The sequence below is a fragment of the Parambassis ranga genome, chromosome 6 (genome assembly GCF_900634625.1).
Source record: "Parambassis ranga chromosome 6, fParRan2.1, whole genome shotgun sequence".
Taxonomy (NCBI): domain Eukaryota; kingdom Metazoa; phylum Chordata; class Actinopteri; family Ambassidae; genus Parambassis; species Parambassis ranga.
This window is the reverse complement of record NC_041027.1, coordinates 12,244,898-12,267,531: the sequence shown is the minus strand read 5'-3', so window position 1 is coordinate 12,267,531 and position 22,634 is coordinate 12,244,898. Positions and strand designations below refer to the sequence as shown.

The window sequence follows — 22,634 nt, the reverse complement described above, 5'->3', positions numbered from 1 at the left end:
CCAGGTGTATTATATGCGTGTTGTTACAAATCAGTGACACAAAACCTAAAAAAACAACATTTATTTTGATATTCTTAAGCATCTCTTTACTTACTTTGACCCGCAGGCTCATCCTTATCCACTTCCGGGAAGAAAAAGAAAAGTTTTAGACACGGCTCCCTAACAGCAGTATTGTACAATAACCACTTAGTCTTTCAATAAGCAACCAGGCGTGTTACATTCTTATACCGAGCAACAACAGAAAAGACTGTTATGTTTGAATTCTTTAGTTAAGCACTCTTTTGTGGCTGAGTAAATTCATGTGCCTGCAATGCTGCAAGTCAAACTTGTTACCAGCTGATTCAGGAATCATGGCAGGAGAAACTTGTTGTAGTCTGTTACCGTAAACCCTTATTTTCATTCCTTTGAGAGCCACCCACACACAGCCAGCCACACTTTGAAATGTCTTTGAAATAAACCTGCAGAGCTTACAAGGTTTAAAGGAAACAGCGAAAGTGAGCAAGATTAACCAGCTTCTGCAAGAACTATGACTCCACGGCAGGTGTCGATTTCAATTTTCCAGTAAGTCATCTGGTCAATTCCTGTAAATCCTATTAATCATCCACTGAGGGGACCTGATCCACAGGTTGGTCACCACAGAACCAAGTGTATCCGCTCAGTATCCGCTGCTTTACATTGAGTTTGAGTGAAGCTCTGTTACATGCGTTTATTTTAATTTACTCAGGAAACAGACTCTTGTGGTTCAAGGCCTGCAAACACACAGGAACACCTTATCTGTGGCCTTATCTGTGAAGACATTATTTAAACTTTCACACACTCACACGTCCGTGCTGTCAGCTGGTGGGACACCGCACACAGGTGCAGCAAAGACTGACAGGCGGACTTTATTTAAAGAGACATTTTATGTACAGAGGCATCAGCATCATCTATACATTTAGTTTTGATTATTAAAAAAATGACATTTTAAGACAGTGTTGGTGTAAAAACTTGCTTATATCTGACAACTGTGAACATACCATGCAGCTTTGTTATGCACAAGATGGTTGTGGTTTCCTCAGGTACTGCGGAGGAACTTTCATGGACGCTGTTGGTAAGATTCAGTTTTTTGCGTTTGCGTGCTAAAATAGCTGCAACAGTGGCAAATCCAAAAACATACAGAACTGCCCTGGTTGTAAGCAGCAGTGAGGGTACATGTGGCTGACCGGAGTCATCAGGGTTGTCATGTGGGGGAGCAGTCTCACCTGGTGAAGTGAAACACATTGATTTAAACATGCAGATGAAGCACAACACTGACGGTAAAACAAGCCACACTTTGAAATGTCTTTGAAATAAACCTGCATAAACACTGAAAGATACTCACTATAGACTCTCAGGCTGATAGATGATGTGTCCATACCACAGCCTGCTCGTAAGACCACTGAATAATTGTCCTCTTTTTTGACATCTGAGATGATCAGAGACACGTAGGTCTGATAATCTGAATCACAGATGTATCCCGTCATGCCACATAACATGGTGTCATTTGAGTCCCTCCAGGTGTATCTTGTATTCATACACTTCTCTGGATTTTCCTTCCATCTTATAGAACAGTTCAGTGTTGCAGTGTCTCCAGCTTTGACTTCCACTGTGTCGTTGCAAATCAGTGACACAGCTAAATGGGAGAAAACAATTCTTCTTAATGCATTTGGTTTCATATTTTAACATGCAGATAAAAGTTTCTTTTTTGACTTCTGAGATGATCAGAGACATAATTCAGATAATCTGAATCACAGATGGCGGGCGGCACAGCGGTGCAGTGGTTAGCACTGTCGTCTCACAGCACAAGGTTTTCTTCCTGTGCCTGTGTGGGTTCTCTCCGGCTTCCTCGCACGTTCTAAAGATGTGCTAGGTGACTCTAAATTGAAAAAATGGACTGGTGATCTGTCTAAAGCTAGCTGGATGGATGAATCACCGACGTATCCCTTCATGTCACATTGAGCCATTTGAGTCCTTCCAGGTGTATTATATGCGTGTTGTTACAAATCAGTGACACAAAACCTAAAAAACAACATTTATTTTGATATACGTAAGCATCTCATTTTACTTTGACCCGCAGGCTCATCCTCATCCACTTCCGAAAAAGAAGAAAAAGAAACGTTTTAGACACGGCTCCCTAACAGCAGTATTGTACAATAACCACTTAGTCTTTCAATAAGCAAACAGGCGTGTTACATTCTTATACCGAGCAATTGAATTTTTTAGTTAAGCACTCTTTTGTGGCTGAGTAAATTCATGTGCCTGCAATGCTGCAAGTCAAACTTGTTACCAGTTGATCCAGGAATCATTGCAGAGAAACTTGTTGTAGTCTGTTACCTTAAACCCTTATTTTAATTCCTTTGAGAGCCACCCACACACAAGCCACACTTTGAAATGTCTTTGAAATAAACCTGCATAAACACTGAAAGATACTCACTATAGACTCTCAGGCTGATATATGATGTGTCCATACCACAGCCTGCTCGTAAGACCACTGAATAATTGTCCTCTTTTTTGACATCTGAGATGATCAGAGACACGTAGGTCTGATAATCTGAATCACAGATGTATCCCGTCATGCCACATAACATGGTGTCATTTGAGTCCCTCCAGGTGTATCTTGTATTCATACACTTCTCTGGATTTTCCTTCCATCTTATAGAACAGTTCAGTGTTGCAGTGTCTCCAGCTTTGACTTCCACTGTGTCGTTGCAAATCAGTGACACAGCTAAATGGGAGAAAACAATTCTTCTTAATGCATTTGGTTTCATATTTTAACATGCAGATAAAAGTTTCTTTTTTGACTTCTGAGATGATCAGAGACATAATTCAGATAATCTGAATCACAGATGGCGGGCGGCACAGCGGTGCAGTGGTTAGCACTGTCGTCTCACAGCACAAGGTTTTCTTCCTGTGCCTGTGTGGGTTCTCTCCGGCTTCCTCGCACGTTCTAAAGATGTGCTAGGTGACTCTAAATTGAAAAAATGGACTGGTGATCTGTCTAAAGCTAGCTGGATGGATGAATCACCGACGTATCCCTTCATGTCACATTGAGCCATTTGAGTCCTTCCAGGTGTATTATATGCGTGTTGTTACAAATCAGTGACACAAACCTAAAAAACAACATTTATTTTGATATTCTTAAGCATCTCATTTTACTTTGACCCGCAGGCTCATCCTCATCCACTTCCGAAAAAGAAGAAAAAGAAACGTTTTAGACACGGCTCCCTAACAGCAGTATTGTACAATAACCACTTAGTCTTTCAATAAGCAAACAGGCGTGTTACATTCTTATACCGAGCAATTGAATTTTTTAGTTAAGCACTCTTTTGTGGCTGAGTAAATTCATGTGCCTGCAATGCTGCAAGTCAAACTTGTTACCAGTTGATTCAGGAATCATTGCAGAGAAACTTGTTGTAGTCTGTTACCTTAAACCCTTATTTTAATTCCTTTGAGAGCCGACCACACACAAGCCACACTTTGAAATGTCTTTGAAATAAACCTGCATAAACACTGTCGTTATCATTATATTAGTTGAACATGGTCTCAAAACGACAATATTATCGATTATCGCAATAATTTCTCTTGGCAATTAATCACCCAGCAAAATCTGTTATCATGACAGTCCTAGGTATGACAGTTGCTTTTGGTGCGAGGTCTCGATGAGCTGCTGCGTGTCTTTATAGAGAATCTTGAAAGTATCGGATCGGGACTCGGTATCGGCAGATACTCAAAATCAAATGACTCGGACTCAAAGGCAAAAAAAGTCGATCGGGACATCCCTACTTTTAATTGTCACATTTGCTGAGTTCATGTTTTCTGCCCGTGCACAGACAGAAACCCAAAATGGCTGCCACAGTGATGACGCCAACGCACGCAAGTACCCTGGCTGTCACTAACAGCGAGGAAACCCAGGGAGGAGGGTGAGGGATGTCACGTGGGAGAGCGGGCCCACCTGCTGAAGTGAAACACATTGATTTAAACATGCAGATCAGGCACATCACACTGATGGTAACATACTGAAAGATACTCACCAGAGACTCTCAGGCTGATATATGATGTGTCCATACCACAGCCTGTTATTAAGATCACTTCAAAAGTGTCCTCTTTTTTGACATCTGAGATGATCAGAGACACGTAGGTCTGACCATCTGAATCACAGATGTATCCCGTCATGCCACATAACATGGTGTCATTTGAGTCCCTCCAGGTGTATCTTGTATTCATACACTCCTCTGGATCTTGATTTTCATTCCATCTTATAGAACAGTTCAGTGTTGCAGTGTCTCCATCTTTCACTTCCACTGTGTCGTTGCAAGTCAGTGACACAGCTAAATGGAAGAAAACAATTCTTCTTAATGCATTTGGTTTCATATTTTCAGAGCATCTCTCTCTGATAGCAGAAGAAAAATACCTTGATCAGACGAGACACAGCTTTGTAGAACATTCAGCAGACTCAAGCTCATCCACAGACGGAACATCCTGGAAGAAGAAATAACAGTTTCCACCGCGCTGCTTTGCACTCAGCATGCGTCATTCACACGTTTACAAAGAGGCAAACAAGCTCGATACATTATTATATCTAAATAATAAAAGAAGGCGCAACTGGCAACAGGAGAAAAGACTGTAATCATTGAACGTATTAAGTCGATTAAAACACATCTCAGCACTGTTTTGTTGTTCAGTAAGTCTACATGCTGTGCAAGAATAATGGCGGAGAAGCTTGTTGGACTCAGAGGAAGTTTGACTGGTAACATGCAGACGATGAGTTTTTCTTAACCTGAGGTTTAGATGTGTCTGACTGTTAGCCAGTGAAATCTACCTGCACAGTTTAAATGATAGAATGGAAAGTAAGGAAACAAGAAATACCGGCTTACACAAAAACAACACTCCCACCCCAGGTGCACTTCACATCCAAATAATACGCCAAAGCTTTTGAAATGTTTCTGCTTTGTTTTGCCGCTGGGGGTTTTCAGCAGTTTCCATTGAAGAGATGTATAATCACAGGGTCAAGATCTAAGAACAGCTAGTGGAGTGATGAAAACAAGTCATTCTGATAGTAATCATAATAATCTGGGGCATGTAGTATAGAATAACAAGCCCAAAATTAGGATTAACACCAGTGTTTCACATATTTGTCAATTATACGACCCACTGAGGGGACGCGATCCACAGGTTGGTCACCACAGAACCAAACCATCCTCTGTGTGTTCATATAAAGTAGCGTCTCCTGCATTTCTTTGCATAAACAGTAAAGGCCTGCAAACACACAGGGACATACGCCTTATCTATGAAGACATGATTTAATCTTTCACACACTCACCCGTCCACTTTCGTAATGCTTCCTCAGCTGACGTACAGAGTAATCTGAGCTGCAGGCTGGTCAAAGCACACAGATGCAGCAACGTCTGACAGGCAGACTGTGGTGTGAGGGTTTCAAAGGAAGATGTGGCGTACAAAGGAAATGTGGCACTAACTCTTTTTTATTATAGCTACATTAGTGTGTGCATGCTGCTTCATATAACACACGAGGAAGTGCTTGTTTCTGACAAAAAACAACTTTATTTAAAGACATATGTACAATATCAGTGTCCATACATTTAATATTATGACCATTACACTGTTGAGAATGAAAAAAAGACATATTTAAAACAACAGTGAATAAAAATTAACCCCTTCTCCACAAATGCACATGACCCCAATGACATCATACTCATCTAAATAATAATAATTTGAATAATGTATATTACAAATGCCCTCCGATAAGTAAAATCCATAATCAAAAGAAACATTCCAAGTTCATGGAAAACATGTTCTTACCAAACAGACATGTTTATAATAAGAGCAGGATTATATTGAGATAATCAATATAGAGAATTAGTTCTGTCAAATAGTGAGGTGTCACTTTTATTGTCACAGTTGCTGAGTTCACGTTTTCTGCCCGTGCACAGACAGAGACCCAAAATGGCTGCAACAGTGATGACGCCAATGCACGCAAGTACCCCGGCTGTCACTAACAGCGAGGTAACCCTGGGAGGAGGGTCAGGGATGTCACGTGGGGGAGCGGGCCCACCTGCTGAGGTGAAACACATTGATTTAAACATGCAGATGAAGCACATCACACTGATGGTAACATACTGGAAGATACTCACCAGAGACTCTCAGGCTGATAGATTTTGAGTCCATACCACAGCCTGGTTTTAAGATCACTGAATAATTGTCCTCTTTTTTGACATCTGAGATGATCAGAGACACGTAGGTCTGAATATCTGAATCACAGATGTATCCAGTCGTGCCACATAACATGGTGCCACTTGAGTCCCTCCAGGTGTATCTTGTATTCATACACTCCTCTGGATCTTGATTTTTATTCCATCTTATAGAACAGTTCAGTGTTGCAGTGTCTCCATCTTTCACTCCCACTGTGTCGTTGCAAATCAGTGACACAGCTAAATATGAAAAACAGCAAGAATTGGTGTGATTATTTTTATTCTTTCCAATGCATTCCCATTTACAAAATATTTTTATCTGACAATACAGATAAAAAAAAAAATACTTTGATCAGACGAGACACAGCTTTGCAGAACATAGAGCAGACTCAGACTCATCCACAGGCAGAACATGTTGGACTCCTCACAGACTTTTCAGACTGAAAGAAGAGAAGAAACACATTAAACACGCTGCTGCTTTACAGCATGATGCCTGTTTGAACAGACTAACAAAAGGCAGCGTGGTGAGTGAAACTGAAAATAGTCCAAAAAGAAGAAGAAGAACATGAAAGTGACCACGAAAACCATGAAATGATCAGAACAAAATTTTTTTTTAACCCAGAAGACACATTCTAATATCTAAAAGCTACGACTAGCGACGAGACAAATGACTGTCATTCATAATATGATTTAACAGATGGTCACGTGTGGACATTTAAGGGGGGGCAGTAAATCCTGCAAACAGTTAGGGCATCACTTGTTGCCATAGTAACCGAGAATAAAGGTGGAGAAGTTTGTTGCAGGTAAAACAAAAAAAACACCTTATAACATGTAAACAAATATGCGCCTTTTAACTGAAGGTTTTAAAGTCAAAGACAAAGATTGGAATAAACATACAAGACCTACAATCTTTACATGTTTGCTCATGATCCTGACACCACATTCATGTTCAGATCAATATAAACACAAAGGAAATAAGACTTACATGATATAATATGAACCTCGACAAAGAATCAAGGAAGCACTGAAGGTGGAGTAAACACCACGGAGAGCTTTATTTTTTTAGCACATTCACTAACCACGCCTGTGGGAGTCTCCTAATGAAGGAGATCTGGTTCCACCTGCAGGGTTTTGGAAAGATGGGAAAGATGAAGACGTTACGGTGGCACAGGGATCGTTAAGCTCTCATTTTCCAGGAAATGTAAATCCAGTAAAGCAGGATTTCATCCAAAAGATGCAACATTTAGGGTTAAATTGAGGAGACAACAACATAGTGTCATACACCAGATTATTATTATGATTATTATGATTATTATTAGTCATGGTTTGTGTTCTCATCAGGTTGATTTCTGCTGTGTGGATTCATGTGTTCACCTGTGTCTTGTTGGCCCTTGTGTATTTGAGTCTTGTCATCCTGGATCTGGACTGATTCCAGTGTCAGTCCAGTGTTTCCAGGCTGCTTCATGTGTTTTTGTTCCTTTGCCTTTCATTTGTTGATTTTTCAGATTATTGTTATCACTGTGTCAGCTGTGTGTGGGTGTGTAAGCTGATTCACATTAAAGGTGAGCTGGAGCACAGTCAGTCTGCAAACACTACATCTGGAATATCAGCAAATATAAATTCAGTTTTGATTATTTCAAAAATAAAAAAATAAATTACAACTTTCTTTACATTTAAATGTATATTTTCCCCTACATGTTTTTCTGTTGCTTTGATACTTTTATACTCCTGTATGTATTAAATTTGCAGGTTACTCCGTCATACAAATGAAATAATCATATTTACATGGCTCAGTATGAACAAATATGCCACAAAAATGTTCAAACTGTGACTGAAGTTGTGGAAAAAATGAGAATCATCAAGGAGACTTTAGCAAGGAGTCTTTGTTAAGATCTGTTTGTTTTGTGTTTGTGCTGCCAGGAACTCCAAACAGCTGCAACAACAAGGGTCACAAAAAAAACACAAGAGTGCAGCAACTGTGAGTACATGAGGGTGACGGGCAGTGGTGGAAAGTAACTAAGTATTTGTACTTCGTTACTGTACTTAAGTAGATTTTTATGTATTTCTACTTTACTTAAGTAAAAATAATAGTGCGTACTTTATACTTTTACTCCATTACATGTTGCAGCTGTTACCTGTACTTTCTACTCCACTACATTTCTACAGTGTCTGTAGTTCCTTGTTCCATGTGATGAACACAGTGCTGGACTGATGTGAGGTCAGACTCTGCATGGAGGTGGTGTCACGCTGCCAGCTGTGTTTCTATAATGAGCCTCAGTCATGATGCCGGTGCTCTGGCTCAGTTAGCTAACTAGTTAGCTGCTGTCTGCTAACACAGGTCCATCCATTAATGTCTGATGAACATGAATCATAACATGAATCTACAGCAGGAACACTGACACAGTAAACATGCTGAATGCCTGTTTGTTATCAGCAGCCTCTCTGTTCACTTGATGCCCACAGCCTGCCTCATGACACACAGACCTGTCCATAGCTGCTTCTGGACTGAACATGGACATTAACTACACATGGTCCATTTTCATTGGAAGATGATTTCTTTGATTATTTTAACCTGTTCAGATCCTTTGCAATGGAAATCAATAATATATATTCGGTGCGTGAGTTAGGTACCAAGCTTCAGTACTTCCTCCACCACTGGTGACGGGACACATCAGTGGAGCATTCTCACCTGGTGAAATACATTTATTTAAACATGCAGATGAAGCGTCCTCTGTTTTCACATCTGATTATCAAAACATACATCTACAGAAAGAACATTAGTTTTTTTCACTTCCTGTATATCTGGTAAAGCCGGTTTTCATTCAAGAGATGTGATGGAGAAAATAAGCAATAACAAATAAAGTAGTGCAAGTGTTACACTATAGAATGATAATCAAGACAAAAATTAGGGTTCGGAACACTGTTCCAACTTTATTTGTACTGACACACATCAAATCTATTCATTACACAAGGCTTATTTACAGCACAGAGTCAACCTGCATACATATTAATATCATCATATATACATTTAATTTTGACTGTTTCAAAATAATATATATAAATATACAACTTTCTTTACATATAAATTTATCTTTTACAAATATTAAATGTGTAACTGATTATTTGTTCACTTTCTGTTTCATTTCTGAAATAACTGAGCACCGCTTTCTAAAAATCCGTCCCTGCCGGATCGAAGCACAGGCCGAGGTGAACTCAGTGACATGCACAGATTTTAACAGATGCATATATGCTACATATAAACAAATTAAAATCATTTAAAAAGAAATAAACCAGATCAACGAATGCCCTCTGATTAAAACAACCCATCATCAAAGTGAGTGTGAGTATAATGTGTGAAAAGAAAGACATTCATTTTTAACCCTTCATCTAATAAATGTGCGGGTTACTCCTTTATATAAATGAAATCAGCATGTCTACATGGCTCAGTGCGCACAAAGATGTCACCAAAATGAAAAAAAATCAACATGGAGAATCCGGAGGGTTCTCAAGTGACTGTAGCAAGGTAACAGCACACATTTGGTTTTTGTGTTTGCGCCACCAAAGCCTTAAAATGGCTGCAACAAAAATGGCCCCACAAACACAAGCAAGTACACCAAGTGTCACTGGAGGCCACTCGTATGACGGCGCAGTCCCCGTCATCTGCGGTGGACCTGCTGAAGTGAAATACATTTATTAAAACATGCAGATGAAGCACATCACACTGATGGTAACATCTTGAAAGATACTCACCAGAGACATTCAGGCTGATATATGATGTGTCCATACCACAGCCTGTTATTAAGTTCACTGAATAATTGTCCTCTTTTTGGACATCTGAGATGATCAGAGACACATAAGTCTGACCATCTGAATCACAGATGTATCCCGTCATGCCACATGACATGGTGCCATTTGAGTTCTTCCAGGTGTATCTTGGATTTATACACTTCTCTGGATCTTCCTCTGGATTCAATTTTATAGAACAGCTCAGTGTTGCAGTGTCTCCAGCTTTCACTTCCACTGTGTCGTTGCAAATCAGTGACACAACTAAATATGAAAAACAGCAAGAATTGATGTGATTATTTTCATTCTTCCCAATGCATTCATTTTGATCTGATAGAACAGATTTAAAAAAATACCTTGATCAGATGAGACACAGCTTTGCAGAACATAGAGCAGACTCAGACTGATCCACAGATGGAACATGCTGGAATCCTCACTTTTTCCAGACTGAAAGAAAAGAAAAAACATTATTCTCTTTACACTAAGACGTAAAAACGTAATTTGATACGTTCTTATATCTAAATGCTGAAAGAAGCAGAACAAGAGAAAAAGGAATATTTTAAAACACACAGCGAAGTCTGTTGGTTTAGAATAACTTCACCTGCTTGTTATCACAGTATCTAAGAATGAAAAGTTTGTAGCAGGCGGGATCAGTTTGCACAGTGACACACAAACAATGAGTGTAAGTGTTTGTAATTATGCTGCAGAAACATGCAGCATCTGTCTAATATTGATGTTTGATAACTGTAGAGCAATCTTTTAAGTAAACACCCTGAGTAAACCATGCATTGATTTCCATTCGTTCAAATGAAGTAAAGCAAATTAACCTTCCACACCAATATGTGTGATACAGAAGGAATAGGACTTACTTGATCAAATGTCTTCTTCAGCGGAGAATCAAGGAATGACTGGAAGTGAAAGCAGCATATTTTAGGAGTACTCACACACACACCACGCCTGGGGCGGAGTGAACGTTAAGGTAAACCTGAATGGAAAATTGGAAGAAAACCAAAACTACAAAATAATAACCAGGTGATGTCATTTTGATTTGTTTCTAACATGACAGCTTATTTACTACTGGTTGATCATATCTTCCATTCTGTTTTAGCAGTTGGGACTTTCCAGAGAAAGAGAATAGTTGCACAATTAATCAGTTCAAGCAAGTGGAAATATTAATAGAGCCGTTTGTTTGATGTTTTTTTTTCTTTTGTATCGTGCACGAAAGAAGGATTTAGGGACAACGTCCAGTTCAGTTTTACTTTCAGAATGAGTCCTTTACAGATGCCACCATGTGGGCAAGTATCTGAAATCTGATGAATTTGATCAGATTAGCCTGTTCCAATTCTGTGAGCTTCACAAGACAACAAACCTGACTGTACTTGAAAGACAGCAAGTAAACATGTCCTACTTCAACGATGTTGACCTATTTATTTAGGTGATATTTTGCATTTTGGGGTATTCGGCATTTAAATCCCATTTATCAAACTAAATTTGATCTGTTTGATCATTGTTAATGCTTTGGTGAGTTCCACAAGGGTCCGTCCTCGGTCCCGTGTTATTCTAATTTTACTGCTTTAGCTTCCGCCAAGACTAAATAAGCAAGAAAACAAGCCATAGGCTGCAGATTTTGCCGTTTGCATGATAATAGATTCATAAAAATGACCAAAAAAAACCTCTCACCCGCCTCTGATCAGTTCCAGTTGTTGTGCAGCTGTGTTACATTAGCAGAGATCAATGTAATTTGATATTTCAGTCTTCTGTTGAAGAAACTTTTATTAGTCCTTTTAAAAAACAAAAGACACATCCAACAACTAACCAGGAGACTCTCCAAATGATTGCTGGAACAGTTAACACATCAAGTGTTTTCAATTTACCAATCATTAACTCTGAAGCACACTGAGGAGGTGGCGCAGTTCATTGGTTTATCAGAATATTTTTTAGTGCTTTATATGACATGTACACTTGATTATGTAAAACACAAACAAACAAACAAAAAGAAACATTATAACAATACTGGTTTGTGGACGTAGGACGGTGATAACAAAACACATCCTCTCATTCCTTCAAAAATAATTAGTAACTCTTTCGTGGGGACGGACACACTGGACTGGAATCATGCAGCAGTCTGACGCTGACACTGTTGCATAGTAATCACTGTGGATGAGAGCATGTGGTCTTGTTAACACAAAGTAAAACCTGTGTACGGTGTCATGAGTTCCAGCTGCGATAATAGCTTTGTGTTTGTTAGCTTATTGCTCAGTAATCTGCCAAACAAGTTACCTATTATCTTACTGACATCACTGCTGCAGACAGTGTGTGTGTCTGGACTCTGAACTATGGACCCTTGTATTTCACAGAGGAGCCACCATTTATGAAAATACAGAGTGCCCCCATGTGGCCAAATGATGCATTGACGCTCCACTGACTGGTCCATGATGCTGTGTGGTCCCCATTAGATCCGAGAAGGAGAAGAAGACCAAGCAGCTGTTAATGTCTCTCGCCCCCTCACCACTGCATGTGCGGGGGCTGTGTGTGGATCTGATTCTGACTTCTGTACTCTGTGTGTAGCAGCTTGTTGGCCTGCAGCGAGTCCTGACCCTGCAGCCAGTCTTGGTAGAGCGTGTGCAGAGCAGGGTTGAGCTCTGGGAGTCGGACAGGCAGGCTGCTGTAGGCCTCCTCCATCTGCTGGACCAGAGCTTTATCGACCCGACCTCCTCCTGCCTCGCTCTCAGCCTGACCCCGGCCACTCAGACACCCTGAAGAACAGACAAGTGGGAGGAACCGTAAGACTCAAAACTCCACCTGCATCTGCAGATATGGGCAGAGGTGTAGCAGTGGGCGTTACCTCCTGGGCAGGACAGCACCTCCACCAGCTGGTAAGGAACACGTCCCTTTCTCATACGATGAACCAGGGTCTGGATGTTCCTGAAACCGTAGATGGCGGCAAACTGCAGCAGTGTTTCACCGTCTCGCTCCAGTGTCACCTCCTGAAAGTCCCGATTCCTGTTTTCAGATGAAGGCATCACATTTGACTTCCAAATTACGAGAACACTTCATTAAACCCACTATTAAGTGTCACTCACCTGAGGGTTTTGTATGTGATCTCATGGACGTCCAGGCCAAAGAGCTCTTTAGTAGCATGTTTGAACACATGTTCCAGGAAACCTTCAGATCCTCTGCCTTCATGCCTGAACAGTGCTGCGTCCCCAGCCTCTCCCAGTCTGCAGTGACAACCACAACAACTTAATATTCATCGATCTGATTTAAGTGTTTTTTTTCATCTTCAGTACCAACAACTCACACTTGGTCCAGTGGAACGGAGTCCAGCTCTTCCACCGACACCTTCCTCTGCTCCATCAGGTAATAGATCTCTCCTGAAACAGGAAACATATGAGTTACTGCCACATTTTTACAATTCTACAGCGGTGATAATTGTTCTTGTGTTACCTGAAGTGAGGACACAGTCCACCTCCCTGGTCTCCAGCAGACTGCTGTAAAACTCTTCTCTGACAGCCTCCACCTTCTTATCAAAGCAGGGAGCCACCACCACATGGAAAACTTTGTCTGGACTCAGCTTCTGCAAGGAAAGGAAAAACAGGGAACAGCACTATAGGGCTGAGTCTGACCCTCACTGACCGGTTATAGCATCCACATATAGCTCTGATGTGCTATATGATGTGCTACGCTAATGCTGCCTAACACATAATGGCTGCTAAACAGAACTCCCTCACACACAGGAAACTTTATTTGACAGCGCTACATAAACAACTGTGAGAATGATACTTAACTTTTGCTGATCAGGGTAAGTGAAGGGCCCAGCCTACCTGCTGCTTAGAGAAGTAGTCTTTGACTAGACAGCCCATGATTTGCTGGGGAGACCTGGCTGTACAGATGTGAGGGGTGACCAGGCTGCCAAGGACGCGCTCTGAATACCGGATCCACCCTGTGGATACATGCAAATTGTTAAGGAACCTTTGTGCACCTGCCTTAAAACACACCAAGTGCACATCTTTCTTAAATGGTGATTATGTTAATATGGGGTTCTACGCTTGTTGTGTCGAAACAGGAATGTCTCAGTCCCTACAGTATCTCCACTGAAGGGAGTGGTAAATAAAGAGCCTTCTATCTTTCCCCACCAGCTCTCCTCTGCTATCTGAGTTCTGCAGCACCAATCAGAACATGGCATCCAAATTTAACTCGGTCTTCAGCAAGGACCCAGAGGAGGAGCATGAGAAAGAAACAAAAAGAGGAGAGAGAGAGAGACTGTTTACCAGGGCAGGAAGAGGTGAACATGGGTAAGGCGTGGGCGTCATGGTGCCTCCTGCGATACCTCTGAATGAACTCTTTCTGACTCTCTAAGATGCTAAAGCCTGCAGCAATAGTGGTGTCGAACACATACTGTACACCTGCAGGAAATGGCAAGATTTCAGAGTCAGTCAGGCATCGTGAGAAAGGAGAAGAATGTCAAGCATCTGTGACAGATACCATTAAGTAGGTGGCAATTTCTACACAGTAATGAAAGAAAAGTCAAAGAGGTGAATTTTAAAATTTGGACAACATCATTTTAACATCACACAGCTCACCCAGGCTTTTGAGGAACCCACACAGTTTCTGGGCAGCTTCAGGAACATCCAGACCGAACTTGACAGCAAAGAAAGGCAGAGACTGCGGGCACAGCGACGCCACAAGCACCTTATGCTTCGACACGTCACACCTCTGCCAGAAAAACATGCAAGAACAATGTCAGCTATTGTTGTAAGAATACACAAGACTCTAGTTCTCAGGTTTCTGGCGACAGTGCACCTTATTGAGTGCCAAAACCCTCTCCACTTCCTCCATGTTCTGCTGGGAGATCTTCAGGTTCTCCTCGTCCGACAGACAGCCATCACATGACAGGCAGGCACTCAGCAACAGCTGGGATCCTTCATTCGCCTGAAGGAAAGGGAAGCGTGTCAGGTGAAGGCTTTTCAAAGACGTTCTTACTTTTTAGACTTTAGAAAGCTTTATTTTGCATCAGTATCGATATTTTAATGTAAAAACCGGACAACAAACAACCAGAGGAGGACTTGTTTGTTCAAGTTAGATAATAATAAAACTGCTTAGCAAGCAGACACTACCTGTTCATTGACTTCTTCGGTCTCCTTGTGTGAGTTTGCACCATCTTCGCTCTGTTTCTTGTTGCACTGCATGTGGAAGATCAATACTTGACGTCAGGAAGAAGACACCCTTTTTCTTTTCAGCTAAAATAATCCAATAGAAACTTACCTGCTTGGTGCAGTTCTCACATTTCTCCTTGCGTTTTCCTGTGTTGACTTCAGACATTTTCTTTGGCAGTTATCTTTAAACAGAGAGTTGAGGGAGGGGAGGAACAGCAGAATTAGAGTCCCTGTTATGATCAGCTCCTCGCAGCATGATCCCTATGAAGCACTGTGGCATGATGTCTGAGCCTCTCAGCCCTTCTTCTGCTGCTGCTGTGCGTCGTTTTGTCAACTCCACCCTCCTCTGGCTGACCCTCACCGTCCTATCACAGGCAATCCGCTTATCATAAACACAACAGCTTGATAATGGTGGGAAAGTAAAAGAACATAAACTAGCATCCTGTCATTAAATTTAAATTGAGTTAATTACATACACAGTGCCAACAAACACAGCCACAAATCCCAGTAAATCAGCAGTATGGGGCTGGAGGCTAAAACCTATTTTATGAACACAGTGCTGCTTTAATGTCATATATAGAGGAACAGTCATTTATTACAGCTTAATAACAGCCTAGAGTAGCTAACGCTTCAGTAATAGCTAATTATATTTAGCACGACCTGCTCATTTAGCTTTTAAAACATGCTAATATGTCACAGGTACTGCTATAATTCACTGTGTAGGCCTTAAACGTGTGACTGTGTGTTGTGATATGACCTGTGTGTTAACAGTACAAGGTCAGACTTAACTCTGAACTCACCGGAACGGCTGCTATTCGCGGCTCTTTCGGACAAAGACATGTAAAAAATGCAGAGGACAGAGGCGCTGCTACAGGAAGACTGCAGCACTAACGCAGCGCAGCAGGTGAACTCAGCAGTTTGACTCTTTCACTTCAGGACTAGTGGTGCGTGGAGGGCGTCACCGCCGCTGCTGCCTGTCCGCTGCGCCGTTCTTTCATAATAACTACCGCTTTCAAAAGGACGACCGGGTTTTCTAACATCCAAGCCAGTTATGTGTGTGTACGTCCGACTCCATTGTGTACCCCGGGCCGGCTCGTCTCGGACGCATGCGCAGACGGTGTAGTAGGATATCCCGGAAGTTGTTAGTTTTCCTCTTTTTTTCGGTGTTGTCAAAAATAAATGTCTTTTAAAAAAAAATGAGAAGAAGACGTGTGACTTTAAATTAATATTACCCCTGGGTTTGATTCTAAAGCGATGTTTAAATGTTTTTATTCAAAAATGTAAAAACGCACAAAAAAACAAAATTGCCAAGTAATGATAAAATACATTTTTTCCTCAAGGAGAATCCTCAAAATTGTTATCTTGGTGTAGATCTTTTAAAAGGTGTGAATAATAAGTGATAAACAAAGAAAAACGCATATTGTTTTTAAACGGGTGCATTTGGTGCTTTTATTTTGAAAGCAACGTCACGGAAAGCCCGTCCAATCAGCGCTCTCAGAACCAGGAAGGAAGCGTCACCCATTCAGTTGCTACAGCTGTTGCAATAAAATGAATAGAACTTCCTCATAATTCAGTGCATGCGTTTCCTCGTGTAAACGCTCTTTCATTTTACCTATAAAGCGATTTCTTTTTTATATAGAGAAGAAAGAACATTTTAAGGTAAGTATTAAAATATTTCATATCTTTGTTATGTTATTCAGTTGTGATTGTTGTGAAGACATCATACACACCCAATCATCACCATAAACAGCAAGAGCATCTTATATGTCCTGCAGGAATAACATGTTCAGTCAAAGGATCAGTTCACCAAAATGCTGGAAAATATACAGGATATATTGTTTCCTCTGAATATTCAGCCAGAAGTCTGTTGTTTGTTTGCTTGTTCCTTTAATATTGGGCCATTTACAGGCAAAGTTTGCTTTTAGTAAAGTGCAAGATCTTTGTTCAGATGGGATACATGACGGTAGAGGAGCACAGCTCCACCTTACTTCACCTGAAGAGATCTCCAGGCATTCGCTCATGGTCGCTTCTTGTTGGTAAGTTTCTGGTTTTTACACACAAGTGAAATGTGGATCATAACATAGGACTCTTTATCTGAACCTCTTATTTTAATTGCAGGTATAGTGTCTGTCGGTTTGGCAGCTGCCTACTACAGCTCAGGTACACAAACAGAATACACATAATCTGTCACCGTAACCCCTCACCTTCACTCACAGCAGCTCACGTTCTGTTCTTGTGTGGATCTAACAGACAGCATCCTGTGGAAGCTTTTCTATGTGAACGGCTGTGTGTTTGTGGCCATGCAGAACATGGAGGACTGGGAGGAGGCCGTGTTTGACAAAACCAAGAACCTGATTGAGCTCAAGACGTTTAGCCTGTACACTTATATCCTGACGTTATGGAGGAAGGGACAAGAGAAAGGTCAGTAAAACCACAGGGTTGGTTAGTTATTACAGCAGCCAGCATTAGTTAATGTTTTTCTCCTCTCCTCTCTCTCTTAGTTGTGTTGGACCTAACTCAGCTGTGTGATGTCTGCGTCCAGGAAGAGAGGGTTCGTTATTTGGGGAAGGGCTATCTGCTGATGCTGCGGCTAGCCGCAGGCTTCTCCTACCCTCTCACTCAGAGCGCCACGCTCGGGGGGCGCAGGTAAGTCATCTGCAGCTGGTCATTATAGCCCAAAATAAACTGCAATATTAAGTTAAACCTTGTCTGACTGAGATTTAAATGTGTGAATGGGTGAACAAAATTGCTTTTTGTTTTCCTGAATATTTATCTGTCCTACACCATGTCAAATAACATCATGACATCATTATTCATAACCTGGATCACTCGTTTATCCACAAAGCCAAACACTAGCAAAACAATGCATGTTAACACAGTACGTCCGTGTTCCTCCTCCAGTGATGTGGAGGCAGTGGCTGCTATGCTGAAGCGCTTCTTGGGCCTGGAGGAGCTGCAGCGACAGAGGCAACAGGAGTATGAGAAAGAGTACGGAGAGGAGGAGGAGGAGGAGGAGATTCCTCTGGACAACAGCACGGACTCAGATGATGAAGCAGACTAACTCTGGTCTCTGTGTCGACATGCAATCTGATTGTAAAGTTGTGTTAGTGGCATTAAGCGAAGACATTACAGCGGGTGAGAGGTTAGCCTCACAGACTTTCTTTCGTATTATGACAGGAAAATAAATTCTACTATTATTTCTGTGAAGCCGCAGAACAAGTGAATATTGACTTTAGAACTAATTACTGTTTCAGAGTACACTCCTTAACTGTGCCTTCCTACTGAACTCTAATAAGTGTTTATGTGTTCAATGTAGAGAGCTTTTCCCACAGTGTTGTGGACCACCCGGTTCATAATCACCTTTCTGCATGTTTATTTGTACCCAGCTGAATGCATGTGCAAACTGTAATTGAGCATGAAGGATTTTCTGAGATCATTTAACACTGAATTGTGTGTGAAATGTTTCGGCCTGTTACTGTCTTTCAACTTTTATATACGTGTTTGGGAACCAAAGACTGAATCTCAGGAATACACTTATCGAAAGTGTGTGTGTGTATCATCGGGGCTGTGGATGCTGATGTGTTACTGTGTGTTAACTGCAATTTAAACATACCTCCTCTGTTTTTTGTAACTAATCATGTAATGTATCATGTAATTCAACACTGTACATTTTTACAAAGTGCTTCTGTTGAGGGGAAAAAGAAATCAAGGAACAAAAACAACTCAGCCAATAATATTTGACATTTATTCACAACTCATTTCAAGCATGTTGCAAATGTTTTAATTAAAAATAAGGAAATATTCTAATCAACAAAGTGTGTGTATATTTTATCTTATGGTCATGTTAGAATTAAGGCATGCTTGATATAAATAAAACTCCAAATAACTTGTCATATTGCTCTACAGTTTCGAATTTACTATTCAGAGCTGTCCGTATAATCTCCTGTGAAATACAGTGAACAGTTTGGAGCCTGTCGTTGGCAGAGGGACGAGTACAAATTCAAAATTTGTCATTTCTAACTATGCATCTTCCAGTGTCTGGAAGCCACAGCAGGAGTCTTTTTTCAAGACAAGTCCTGAATTTTGGGGCGTTATTTGCGATAAATGTATTTCCTACGTTCTCTCTGCTGCAGGCCCCACAGGATATTGCACTCTGATACTCTTTTATTGTTTTTCAAATCCTCATCTGTCATGTCTCTCCCCGAGGATGCACCTCTCAGAAGTGTGGACTTACAGCATAGTGACGAGGGAGGAGACCTCAGAAGGTAAACACTGGTCACACAGTCTTCTTGCTGCTTTGTAGTTTTGTCCCCAATTACCGTACCATGGTGTGACTTGTCCGTTTTGTGGCTTGCAAGCTGTCTGAGAGTTGGATGATGCTGGCTAGTTCAGAGGGAAGAGTGAGCATAGTGAGTATATTTAGTCTCCACAAATAAATACATTATATGTGCAAGGAACCCAGCCAAATACACACAGGACTTTGTCATGACTGCTCAGTTGTGTATAGATTAAAGTGTGTATGATGAGATGTTTTTAAGCTTAGATGTGGTTCTATGTTCTGTTGGATGCATTAGTCACACATGGTGAAATGAACAATCACCTAAAATTCATACAGACTTGTTCCAAAAACATGCGTCTATGGCATCATCTCCTTCAGACAGGCATCGATATCGTCTGTTATTCTCTGCAGAGGGCCTGTTACAGGGCTGACGTGCTCTTCTATCCACTCCTGGGCTGTTGAATCTGGGTAAAGAAGCACCATCTCCCCTCTCACTGCCTCCACCTTCTGCTGTAACATAGCCAGGTACCTGAGACACAATCACGATCAGAGGACTTTTCAGTTAGAGGCCGCAGGTCATTTGTATTCTCCATCTGTCATGGTGAAAGCTGCATTTATCATGGGAGATGTGATGCTCACACTGAAACTTGGCTTTGAATCTGCATGGTGATTAGTGGGCTAACGGCCTTTCTCTGTCTGTGGTATGGGCTGAACCATCCTCTGACAAACCTGTGGGAGCACAAACACAGTCATTCAGCTGGATAAGAATAAAAACGCTTGTTAGCTTAGCTTAGCTTAGCATTATGACTGTCCAAGAGTATTTCCTGGTTGGAAGCAGCAACTTCCTGAAGAACAGAATTCCTTTTTTCATGCCTGCTTGAAAGCCTTATGACGAGCAGTCTATCGACTGCAGCTTGCGGTGTATATAAATACTGATGATGCAGAGAATGAGGATACATCCTAAGATGTTGTACTTTCCATTTAAGCTTAATGAAAGTCCATAACTCACATGTTGTCTTCAAAAAACCGAATATCTTCTGAGTTCAGGAGTGAATTAAGCTCCACAATTAACTCAGCCAGCCTCCTTCCTGGGAACAGCGAGTCGGCTGCAGAGGTCCTGAGGGTCACACATGCAAATCCTGTCAACTTTGAGTCACTAATGTAAACAGGTTGTTCGTCCTAACAGTGTCTGACCTCACCTCTCCATGGCCTCCACCTCCACTGACGAGATCCCCAGCTGCTCTGTTACTTTGCTTTGAGCCTCGGCGCTGAACTGACCGTGGAGGAGAGTGTGGAGACAGGCGGCAAGCGATGGCAGAGCCACAGGCATCAGCTCGCACAGCACCGACAGATGGTCATACCTGACCGTGAATAATGGGACCAAGTGAGCATTTTTTCGTTAACTGCACCTGATTCTGGTTGAGTCCTCTAATTCCTACCTTTGCCAGCCTGTAATGGCGATGCCCTTCAGATTTACACCAGCAGACAAAGCAGCAGCCACCTTCAGCCACTGCAGATGATTGTCCACGTGTCTCTGCGTGCTGGTCACACAGGTGTAAACGCTGGTGGAGCCTTTAAAGGAGCTGGCCGCCCACAGATCCGACATACCGGCACTGTAGTACTTCTCCATCAGAGACACTGGCATAAAGCATAAATTATTAATATCTCTGAAAAAGTACAACAGTCCATGGACACAGAGAACTGGTTCCTACCTGTTTTGTCCACATCCAGGTCAGGGGTGTAGTCCCACAACATTGGCTGGACGAGTCCGACTAGACCACTAGCTGTAACAGGAGAAAACTGTGAAATTAAAAAGCATGTGGGTGCAATGAGTACAAACGTACTTCTACCTCACCTTTCAGTGTGTCCTGGCTCATGCCTCTCATCATATCATCCCACATAATGATACTCATGTTAGGCCACGCCTCCTTGATAGCCTTGGCCACCTTAGTCACATGACTCAGGAAGAGCTGCTCCACTGTATGTCCAGATGAAGCTAGCCACAGCTTGGACTCCTCACCCTCACCAAGCATGTACACCTTAAAACGAGACAAGTGCGAAGAGCTTCAAGAATGAAAAATCCCAAATACTTCACGGCGAACAATCCTCACCTCGTCTGCTCCGATGTGCAGCGTGTTCAGACCGGGATGCAGCTCCACCACCTGCTTCAGCATCTCCATCACCAGCCTCACCCCTTCCTCTTTGTGGGGATTCAGGGTGCCCACACTGTGCGCCACCTCTCTCAGGTGCCACAGGGGTCGATGCTTCAACACAAACTGTGACAGAAAAAGGAGGCCTGGGAGTTAAGGAAACAATAATTCTAAAGCCATAAAGCCATAAATAACAGATGATAAACAGCTCAACAGTTTGCCTCACCTCCATGTGACCAAATGTCTGAATGAGGGGGATCACCTCCATGCCCTTAGATCTGGCAAACACCTGCATGGACAGTACTTCCTCACGGCTAAAAATACAGCAAACACAAGTTAATGGACTTTTCTGAACCATTGTATGGCACACCAGGGCCTTTTCTCTCATGTCAGGAATACAACATGAAGCTGTGTTTGTGTCTAAACCTGTAAGCGGGTTGTGATGTGGTCTGCAGCAGCTTTAGCTCCCCCTTATAAGGAAACATGTCTTCATACTCCACCAGCAGGCCATCCACTCCCAGCTGAGAAAACAGCTCTATCAGCTGAGGAAGAGAAACACAACAACTTCAAACAGATGTAAATAAATACTGTACTTTATGCAGTAGATCACAGAGGAGGAGGCTTACCCTGTGGAGGTACGCCACTCTTGGAGGGGCACCTTTTAAATCCAAGTGAACCAGTTTCTTCCCTTTGGGCCAAGGTGGACAATTCATCCTGCCTGTTCCACAGAGATTCATGTTAAACACAGTAAACACAGGTGGCTGCTGTGAAGCTCGAGATCAGATAAGTCTGACTCACCTGCACCTATGATACTGATCCAGATCCAGATATGTGACGCCTATTTTGCACTAGAAACACCTGTATTCCAGTCGTTTTAATGCAAAGCACGCTGTATAGGTAATCGATTAGTTTAGCCCTCAGCAGTCAAAGCAATGGATTGTAGAAAGCATGCTACATGCTAATGTTCGTGTTTGTTTAAATTAGCAGCGCCTGTCAAATACTGCAACAGCCGCCTAGCTCTGTTTACGTTTTACTGAAACCC

The 22,634-nt window shown here is 41.8% G+C and overlaps 3 protein-coding genes and 2 long non-coding RNA genes across 8 annotated transcripts; 1 reads left to right on the top strand and 4 right to left on the bottom strand.

Annotated features, from left to right (window-relative positions):
* Nucleotides 1-1,067: 1,067 nt before the first annotated feature.
* LOC114437459 (uncharacterized) lies at nucleotides 1,068-5,414 on the bottom strand. The gene is made up of 4 exons (XR_003670910.1): nucleotides 5,339-5,414; nucleotides 4,430-4,497; nucleotides 2,453-2,743; nucleotides 1,068-1,241 (listed from the first exon to the last, which is right to left on the bottom strand). It is a non-coding gene; the product is annotated as an uncharacterized LOC114437459 (long non-coding RNA).
* A 140-nt stretch (nucleotides 5,415-5,554) lies between these two features.
* On the bottom strand, nucleotides 5,555-7,265 carry LOC114437458 (uncharacterized). Its single transcript, XR_003670909.1, has 4 exons — nucleotides 7,210-7,265; nucleotides 6,572-6,664; nucleotides 6,168-6,464; nucleotides 5,555-6,091 (listed from the first exon to the last, which is right to left on the bottom strand). It is a non-coding gene; the product is annotated as an uncharacterized LOC114437458 (long non-coding RNA).
* A 4,482-nt stretch (nucleotides 7,266-11,747) lies between these two features.
* Nucleotides 11,748-16,265, bottom strand: narf (nuclear prelamin A recognition factor). The gene is made up of 12 exons (XM_028408553.1): nucleotides 15,964-16,265; nucleotides 15,273-15,345; nucleotides 15,125-15,190; nucleotides 14,811-14,939; nucleotides 14,591-14,723; nucleotides 14,279-14,413; nucleotides 13,832-13,950; nucleotides 13,455-13,584; nucleotides 13,309-13,381; nucleotides 13,091-13,228; nucleotides 12,853-13,010; nucleotides 11,748-12,763 (listed from the first exon to the last, which is right to left on the bottom strand). Exons 2-12 carry the CDS (start codon nucleotides 15,327-15,329, stop codon nucleotides 12,513-12,515), a joined length of 1,389 nt encoding a protein of 462 aa, XP_028264354.1. The 5' UTR covers nucleotides 15,330-15,345; nucleotides 15,964-16,265; the 3' UTR covers nucleotides 11,748-12,512.
* Nucleotides 16,266-16,682: 417 nt separating this feature from the next.
* Nucleotides 16,683-18,970, top strand: cybc1 (cytochrome b-245 chaperone 1). Of its 2 annotated transcripts, XM_028407836.1 has the most exons (6): nucleotides 16,683-16,822; nucleotides 17,112-17,199; nucleotides 17,282-17,323; nucleotides 17,414-17,584; nucleotides 17,665-17,809; nucleotides 18,065-18,224. In XM_028407836.1, the coding sequence occupies exons 2-6, from the start codon at nucleotides 17,112-17,114 to the stop codon at nucleotides 18,222-18,224; spliced, it is 606 nt and encodes a 201-aa protein (XP_028263637.1). In that variant the 5' UTR covers nucleotides 16,683-16,822. The 2 variants fall into 2 exon arrangements, with proteins under 2 accessions (XP_028263637.1, XP_028263638.1); XM_028407837.1 differs by lacking the exon at nucleotides 16,683-16,822 and having other exon boundaries at nucleotides 18,065-18,970.
* hexd (hexosaminidase d) lies at nucleotides 18,900-22,620 on the bottom strand. 3 transcript variants are annotated; one of them, XM_028407833.1, is made up of 13 exons: nucleotides 22,391-22,620; nucleotides 22,219-22,310; nucleotides 22,019-22,134; nucleotides 21,819-21,906; nucleotides 21,554-21,718; nucleotides 21,298-21,481; nucleotides 21,155-21,226; nucleotides 20,882-21,080; nucleotides 20,642-20,803; nucleotides 20,452-20,559; nucleotides 20,082-20,171; nucleotides 19,781-19,971; nucleotides 18,900-19,546 (listed from the first exon to the last, which is right to left on the bottom strand). In XM_028407833.1, exons 2-12 carry the CDS (start codon nucleotides 22,303-22,305, stop codon nucleotides 19,800-19,802), a joined length of 1,443 nt encoding a protein of 480 aa, XP_028263634.1. In that variant the 5' UTR covers nucleotides 22,306-22,310; nucleotides 22,391-22,620; the 3' UTR covers nucleotides 18,900-19,546; nucleotides 19,781-19,799. The 3 variants fall into 3 exon arrangements, with proteins under 3 accessions (XP_028263634.1, XP_028263635.1, XP_028263633.1); XM_028407834.1 differs by having other exon boundaries at nucleotides 18,900-19,542; XM_028407832.1 differs by having other exon boundaries at nucleotides 18,904-19,546; nucleotides 19,764-19,971.
* Between the last annotated feature and the right edge of the window lie 14 nt (nucleotides 22,621-22,634).

Bases quoted from the DNA above. Each gene is read 5' to 3' on its own strand.
- narf (XM_028408553.1), bottom strand. From the start codon at position 15,329: ATGTCTGAAGTCAACACAGGAAAACGCAAGGAGAAATGTGAGAACTGC. The intron at 13,585-13,831 runs GTAGGCTGGGCC...CTTTCCTTGCAG, and splicing joins ACTACTTCTCTAAGCAGCAG to AAGCTGAGTCCAGACAAAGT. The intron at 13,011-13,090 runs GTGAGTGACACT...ATCTGAAAACAG, and splicing joins ATCACATACAAAACCCTCAG to GAATCGGGACTTTCAGGAGG.
- cybc1 (XM_028407837.1), top strand. From the start codon at position 17,112: ATGGGATACATGACGGTAGAGGAGCACAGCTCCACCTTACTTCACCTG. The intron at 17,585-17,664 runs GTCAGTAAAACC...TCTCTCTCTTAG, and splicing joins GAGGAAGGGACAAGAGAAAG to TTGTGTTGGACCTAACTCAG. The intron at 17,810-18,064 runs GTAAGTCATCTG...TTCCTCCTCCAG, and splicing joins GCCACGCTCGGGGGGCGCAG to TGATGTGGAGGCAGTGGCTG.
- hexd (XM_028407833.1), bottom strand. From the start codon at position 22,305: ATGAATTGTCCACCTTGGCCCAAAGGGAAGAAACTGGTTCACTTGGAT. The intron at 20,172-20,451 runs GTGAGTTATGGA...GTGCTCCCACAG, and splicing joins CGGTTTTTTGAAGACAACAT to GTTTGTCAGAGGATGGTTCA. The intron at 19,972-20,081 runs GTGAGCATCACA...ATTGTGTCTCAG, and splicing joins ATTCAAAGCCAAGTTTCAGT to GTACCTGGCTATGTTACAGC.